The sequence below is a fragment of the Pogona vitticeps genome, chromosome 3, assembly GCF_051106095.1.
Source record: "Pogona vitticeps strain Pit_001003342236 chromosome 3, PviZW2.1, whole genome shotgun sequence".
NCBI classification, from domain to species: Eukaryota; Metazoa; Chordata; class Lepidosauria; order Squamata; family Agamidae; genus Pogona; species Pogona vitticeps.
Genome location: NC_135785.1, coordinates 56,483,679 through 56,491,731, shown reverse-complemented (window position 1 = coordinate 56,491,731; position 8,053 = coordinate 56,483,679). Strand labels below are relative to the sequence as shown.

At 39.1% G+C, this 8,053-nt stretch overlaps 1 protein-coding gene and 1 long non-coding RNA gene across 22 annotated transcripts in view; one reads left to right on the top strand and one right to left on the bottom strand.

Annotated features, from left to right (window-relative positions):
* The window catches only part of SH3PXD2A (SH3 and PX domains 2A), a 338,938-nt gene that overhangs the window by 196,321 nt on the left and 134,564 nt on the right, over positions 1–8,053 (top strand). For 20 of the 21 annotated variants that reach the window (XM_020788969.3, XM_078389476.1, XM_020788973.3 and 17 more), the window contains one exon: positions 3,740–3,768. In XM_020788969.3, coding sequence (XP_020644628.3) covers positions 3,740–3,768 — 29 coding nt within the window. Of the gene's footprint in view, positions 1–17; positions 3,769–8,053 lie in introns of those variants that run through there. The other variant, XM_072995591.2, reaches the window with a different exon arrangement.
* Positions 1–8,053, bottom strand: part of LOC144587899 (uncharacterized) — a 46,250-nt gene that overhangs the window by 17,157 nt on the left and 21,040 nt on the right. The gene's annotated exons all lie outside the window — the stretch shown is intronic.

Here is an 8,053-nt window from a genome sequence, read left to right as displayed (position 1 = left end):
TATTTCAAAAAGGGGAAATACAGTAAATCAATGGTTCCTAAATGACAACTGGCCAAAGACATTTCCATGTGCAGAAGTTTACTAGTTGGCATTTCAAACTTCGGATAGAAATAGAGCTATGCAGTTAGAAGCAGCATTCTCTTCAGAGTTGCAGGAATTTGGCACCTTTTCTTCTGTGGAGTTAAATCCAGGGTTTCTTTACAAGTTGACTGTGCAAATAGCAAAGCTTTGAAGAAATGCTTAGGGTGGTTGGGAATAATGTTTGCTATGCCCTTGCATTGCCCTTGCTCTGTGTACAGAAGCTAATTAAACCAGCAAATTAAACCTTATTTTAACACTGGAAATGGGATAGTGAACTCTACCACAACTGATGCATCAGACTAATTTAGGGTACAACATATACAGATCTATCCCACAGTGTGTTTGGATAAGATTCTAAGAGAGAGGGAATGTTGCATAGTAATGCGTTAGAGTAATTCATAAACATAGTGCACACTATTGTAATACAGTCTGCCTGCCTGTGTACATTAAAATAAAAGTCCACTCAGAATTCCACAGGGGCCTCTCCTTGAAGACACCTGTATAATAGTAGGATCATCTGTCTTAAAGGAGAACAAGTTGGATCCAAGAAAGAAGGATCACAATCAAGGACTGTTTTATAGACGATTTTAGAAAGAACCCATTCCTATATGATGTTTCCAAAGATTTCAAGGTGTGCAACCACTGCAGCTTTCAGGGTGACACCAAAAACAGGTGCTGCTACCACCATCATCACCACTACCATCTCCTCCATAAATCAATAGCCTATATGGTCGATGCCATTTGATACTAGGAATACACTAAATCTGTTTTTCTAAAAATTGGAAGCAGATGGAAATAATCTACTAGCTATACCACACTCTTCCATCTGTGCCCTTCCTCCACTGAGAACCTGTGTTTCATATACATTAGTCCCACTCTGCTACAGATGTTTTATATAGACAAGCTGTTGAGTAACAAAGAAAACAAACCCGCTTCCATCTTGGGTGCACAGAACTTTCCCTTCTCTGCCCCCCATGCAACTACTGAGCTTATTGCAAATAATAAGAATTTTTTTTTAGCAAAATAGAAAGCATTCAGGATCTTTTTTCCTCCCTGAAAGTCTAGGAAATTTCATTGGGGGGTGGGGTGGAGGAAGAATATTGCTCTGAGATGCATTCTCAAAGCTGTACAAAATGTTGCTTAACTTCTTAAGCCACAAGTATTAGATAGGACTTTGCATTTTCAAGGTATTGGCCCAACCTATGAAGATTCCAAGATCTGTATTATTTAAAATATAGAGTGGGGGTAGCACCTCTTGATGCCTACCTTCAAGAAAGTTGATACTGTTTTTTTTTTAACTTCTATGAGACTAAAATAAAAGTTGCAATCCTGTATCTACTTATTTTAGAGTAAGACTAATTGAAGTCAATGGCACTTGTTTTCCAATAGACGTATACAGGATTACACTGCTAGGCCACAATCCTGTTCAAATTATGGTTTCAACATCCATCTTCAAAGAACTAGAGCTCAGCATTCTTAGTGAGGGTCTCCTGGTTTTCATGACATGAGGAACTGTGTATGATCTAGTTTGTTTTGTTTCCTAGCTCGTGTCAGCAGCATTAAAATAGCAATCATTTATTTTCTCTTCTCCATCTCTACTCCTCACTATCACTCCTTCACCTTCTACCACATAGAACAGGGTGGGCAACTGTAGCTCTCCAGATGTTTGGGGCTTACAATTCCCATCATCCTTAGCCAACCAAAGGTGAACAATTATAGAAGAGATTATTAAAAACTTCTCATCTGGAGAATAACAGTGACCAATCTCCTCCTTAGTTGATTTGTTATGAAGATTATAACTAGATACTGTATCTGACATACCTCAAATATTTGAAAACACTAGACAAGTTTTAATAACTGTAAGGAGTAGTAGTTACATATAGCACATGTACCAGTTTTTTTTTCAAAAGTTGAATAAACACTTTGTTTTGGGTAGAAATCATTTTTAAAAGTGCATTATGCAGACTCAGATTCATTAGTAGAGTGCCAAAGCTAGCACCAGGCAGAGGAGAAAGGGGAAGAGATGCAAGTGAACATAGGTCAGTGGTCATATTGGCTTCCGTTAATAAAGAACTGTACTAGTAAGACAGTAAAATGGTTAAAAATAGCTCCCAGGGACATGTAAACTTTTGGTGATTTTTCTCATGTTAAGGCTGAAACTCTGCCCCATACTCATAATGCTTCCCCTGAGTATTAGCAACATGGGATTGCAATATCAAAGAATGTATGGTCTGTTCTTGAAATTCAAGAGCTCTTTTAGTGATGGCTGAAAATCTAACTTTGTTTATTTATTTCATTAAGACCTTTCAAAAAAGAATGTGATTTTAAAAACATGAATATGGGACAAGTGTAACTGACAGATTTGCCTGTGGCTCTGAGTGCCCACCGGGACTCTGAGTATTTAGCTTTTTAAACCCTGAACTAGAGCTGCCATCTTTTTTTTAATCTGGCATGCAATTACAATGTAGTCATTTCTGTGCTGGGAATAATTCTCCTTTCTTGAAGATAGACATATTGAATTTGGACAGCGAAGATTGCTGAAAATTTCATTTCATTTGTTTCTCATAGGAACTCACCAACATTTTCATCCATCCATCCATTTTGTATACCACTCCATAGTGCATAGCGCTCTTTGGGTGATTTACAACAGTAAATTCAAGCAAAACTCAAAATAAAACATATAATTTATATTATGCAACAAGCAAATCCAACTCTAAATAAAATAAATATTTGAATGACTTGAAATCCCAGGCCATTAGTTAAAGCCACTTTTAAAAATTCAGTTTTCAGCCATTTCTTAAAGACCTAGAGGGTCTTTATGAAATATCTTCACGAGAGAGAGAGAAAAAAACCCCTCAAGATTTTAAAACTGTGAAGGTGGGAGAGAGCGAAACCATCAAGATTTCCCATTCATACTTCTCATTAAGGATTGCCTATGCTGCTCTGCATGATTGGGTATCCCTATTTTTAGCATCTTCCCTGCAAATAGTGGACTCCTGCAATCAAAAGAATAATTCCATTATAGCACAGATTTTAATCAATGGGAGAAAAAAAAAAGCACCTCTGTTTTCCTTATGTGAAAAAAAAATGCATTTTCTTTTTTCTTTCCTATACAAGCAAGTGTTAGGTAGAGATAACCAAAAATAAAAAAGAAAGAAAAAAAAGGCAGAGCTGCAGGCTATGCAGATGGCAAGCTGCGTTTGAAACCAACCAGAGAGAGCATTGCAAAATGTTGCTTAACAATGCAAATGCAGTAACCTTGCAGGGAGTAGCCAGCCTTCTTGTGCCTTCCTTTTAGAGGAAAATAGTAATGGGTTAAGCCTGTACCAAAATTATCTGAAGCCAGATTTTAATAGGAGAAAGAATTGACATCCTCCTCCTCCTCCTCCCCCTCTTGTGTGGATGGTCGGCTCTTTTTAGGGGATCACATGGGCTTTTTACACTCTACTGCTGCAGAAGCACCAGCTGCTGCTGATTAAGGGAGGGTGCAGCACCGGCTGTGTGTGTGTGTGTCAATGCTTTGTGGTCCTAGGCTCTCGTTTAAAGAAGAGGGATCCCCCAATGTGCCTTTGAGCAAGTGGGCAGAAGCTTGGGGACTGCCTTTTTCTTCTATGCTTCAAGACCTAACCATGTCTATCTGTTGTTGCCTTTTTTTCAGGGATTATGGATCCTCAAAAAGAAAATCAGGTAAGAGACTGTACTCTTCTTACGCACTTGTACAAATCAAAATATTTTCCAACACATATTTTCCTTAGTGCCTGCTATTTGAAATACTATGTGTATCTAATATAATTCATTTTGTAGGGAAAGGGAGTAGTATAAATCTTATAACTGAGCAGTGAAAATGTTGCTCTTCTACTCTATATTTAGAGGTGAAAATGCACCTCTTCTTGTACTATCTAACTTGATGGCTGATTATGTGTGACATTTATAAATCTTAAATTTAGCAAAGCAGCTGTTAGATCCATCATTAGACTTTTTGCTCTGGTAGTTCTGGGTAGAACTGGAATCTACTCTGAAGAACATACTATTGTACATCCTTCATTAAGGCAGGTCCACTTTAATCCCACAGTGCTTTGATGGGCTAGCCAGGGGTTATTTAGAGTTTATTCTGAAGCCCCAGAAAAAATGTGGAGGAACTTGCAGTATTTCTGAAGGCTTTGGCAAACAGAGTTGTGCATGCATTGCATCTTCCTTTTCTTTCTTATATTTCTCTCTTTCTCCATCCTTTTCTGATAGGGTCAGCCCAAAACAAAAAACAATTATTTCCCACCCCAATAACATGTATGTACCCAAGCTCTGTCAAGTTATTTGACACTGACCCAGGATTTCATAACCCAGGATTTTACCTTCCAGTTTGTAGAAATTAAAAAAAAAACACAGTGATGTAGTAAGTAACAGTTTGTTTCCCTCTCATTATGCTTTTTTAAAAAATCAGATGCCTGATTTGACCCCTTTTGGTAATACCTGCAAAGAAGATGTGAGAGAAAAGAGAAACTGCTCTGGGGAATATTCAGTAAAAAAAATTGTTGCTGCAGTTTTTAAAAGAATGCTGAAACTGCATTTCTAATTGTTCTTATTTCAGTGTATGTTCTACTGAATATCAATAAACATGCACAACATAATGAGTATTGTCAAAATATCTTCAACCTCACCCCCAATCCTGAGATTACTTTTGGACCTCCTTTCTTGATGAAGAGGTCTTTTAAGGTGCAAAGCAGGTAGTAACCCAACTATGTAAGGTTAGGAACATGTATCCTATTTATATTTCAGCTTGTCATCTAGAGACTAGAGTCTTGCCTGGCACATTAAAAGCAGCATCAAATATTATAGGATAAACTGCTGTCAGGACATATATTTATTACATATCCCTAACTACTGCCCTGCTACAAAGCTGCTAAAAGTGCAGTATTAGCTGTGCCTACTCAGAATTAAGTTATACTAAGCTCAGTGGAGTGTACTCTAGCATTGCAGATTAAAAGTGGGCTGTGTGGTAACTAGTGGTTTACTTTGGCCGACATCAGCCTAGTTCTTGTCCATGCAATGGGCAGCATGTATGTCTCCTTTTAGAACTTCTTGTCATGCTGCCCAGTGCCCAGGGAGGTTGGCTGTACCCCACTGCCTGTCCGCCTTTCTCCCACTGCTGCCAACTTGCCCCAGGTAGTCTCAACACAAGAATAGCCAATCCAAGGAAACTGATGCAGTTTACATACTTTCAGAAGTGTCATTTTTCCGGCATATTTTTCTAAACACAGTGAGAATGCAAGATCACAGACACAGGAATGCCTGTTTGTAATACCTGGATGCCTTTCTCCCTTAGACAGGAAAGGTGGGTGAATAAGTTGTGGTTGGATTGTAATTCTTCTCAGCATTAGCCAAGATAACCACGGCAGGGTGGGGATGTGGGCCAACCAGGTGTTTTCAGCCTACAACATGCTTTAGCCCTGCTCAGCATGGCCAGTGGAAAGAGATTGTGGGGGCCAAAGGTTCCATGTTCTAGATACAGGATGTTTGGCAAGGAAATAAAAACCTGATAACCACATTAGTCCTACCCCAAATGCACATTTACTTCATCTCACTATGCCAAAAACAGGCTATATCAATGAAAAGGGCTGTATGTATTCCACACCCTCCATCATTTTCCTGTTAAGGGAAAGGTCTGAAGGATACTTCTGCTCATTTTCATTCCAAATCAATGTGAGAAGCTCTCTTCAGATCTCCTTAACCAACTTGGGAAGTTTTTCCACTGAGGAAATTAGAGGCTGGGGACAGGATTTGAATATGTAGCTTTTACATGCATCAACATAAACCTATTTGGGCTGAATACCTGAAAAGGCCTTTCATGTACTGTTCATTGATTGCAATGGAACCTGTATATGTTTTCCACTATTATGCACTGCTAGCACACAGCATTAATTCATTTAGGAAGGAATAGAACTGCAAAGATTTAAGCCTGGGATGGGCAACCTGTAGCATCCCTAGTGTTTTTTTAATTGCAATTCCCATCAGCCCTACCCTGCATAATCCATGGTGGGAGAAATTAAAAGCTGCAGTCTGATAATATGTAGAATGCCATGAGTTACCCACTCATCATTTAAGGTTAGCAAAGAGTCACATTGCCTTTCACTGACCAAATCAGAGTGCTTTGGTTTAACTAGTTGATAATTTAAACTTAGACACCCAAACCCACAAAACAAATATTCCCCGAAAGGATAGAACTTCTGGGCAGAAATTCTGCCCCAGTCTTTGAGATAAAATGGCAAGTGTAACTCTTGCTCCATACTTGTTTGTTTGAGGTAGGGTGGATGAGGAGCTTCTGATCAGTCTATCACTGATGGTGTCGCTGAGGCACCAAACAGAAGATAGAATCACGTCCCTCTGGTATATATGTTGTGTTGTTGAGGTCCAGCCTTGACAACACTAGCTACCAGAACAACTTTCGTAGTGCTATCTCTACTGGGTGAAAAGCAGCTGACAAAATGGCAGAGAAACAGGTGGGGTAGGATTGGTCCTGAATGGAAACATAAGCAAATGAAATAGTGGCAGGGGGAGGCTGTCTATCCTCAGCACCACCCTGTCCCCTCTGTTACCTTAGACCAGTGGTTCCCAACTTTTGATCTCCGGATGTTCTTGGACTAAAACCTCCAGAAGCCATCACCACTAGCTATGCTGGCCAGGATTTCTGTGAGTTGTAGTCCAAGAACATATAGGGATTCAAGGTTGGAAACCATTGTCTTAAACTCTATTTCATGCTGTTCACCAGAGGTCATTCCTCACTCTCCAATTAAGTTTTCTTTACTCTTATTATTGATTGAAGTATGTGGAATGCTGTGATGTTAAAGATACTGAAGCTGACTTTCTTTAATTGTGACCGGTGGTTACCAACCTTGGTTAATCCAGGTGTTCTTGAACTGCAGCTCTCGGAAGCCTTCACCACTAGCTGTGCTGGCCAGGGGTTTCTGGAAGCTATAATGCAAGGACGTTTGAGTTACTCAAGGTTGAGAACCACTCACTGTGATCTATCTACTCTTACGTTAATTCTGCCCTGGACTGTAAAATCTCTCAACCTATAGCCATGTCCTTACTGTTTCTCAAATACATTTCTCCCTTTGTGTATAATTTTCTGATCCATTTCTGCCTGAAACTCTGCCACTCAGAATTGAGAGTGCTATGTTAGACCACTGGCCAGTTTGAGACCATGTTTCCCCCAAAATAAGACAGGCTCTTATATTAATTTTTGCTCAAAAAAAACGCATTAGGGCTTATTTTCAGGGGATGTTTTTTCCATGTACAACAATCTACATTTATTCAAATACAGCCATGTCATCTGGTTGATGCACAATGGTGGAGGGTGGGATTTCACATAACTGGGGCTTATTTTTGGGATAGGGTCTACATTACAAGCATTCTGAAAAATCATAGGGCTTATTTTCAGGTTGGGTCTAATTTTTGTGGAAACAGGGTATGATGTGTGAGATGTGTTTGAAAGAAAGTTTTGGCACCCCCAGAATCAGACTCTGAGTCAAAGCTCTTATTTCTGTTTTTTGGGAAATGACTTTTCCTGCATTCTATATCATTTTGTATGACTTGCTCTTGATTAATTACACTAATGGAGTAGTAATCAAGAATGATTTGATTTTTTTTTTGCAGTTTAACTAAATTATATCCTAATGGACTGTTCACATTCATCTCTCATTTCCCCCACTTCCTGTCCTTGAAAATCATTTGACTAGGCCTGATTGAAAAAAGTTTTTTTGGCATTCTGTTTGACATACGGTTGCTTAGCCTAATATGTTGCAACTAGAGTAGGCCCACTGAGTCAGCGGGGATTTGGTGAGTCAACTTTTCAATAAGTTTCATTGATTCAGTGGGCCTACTCTGGTTGTCCTTACTACACAAAGGAATAGGAGTTCAGACTACAAGTGAAAAGTGTAATAAAATGCCAATACAATACTTTGCAATTTTTGGCCAG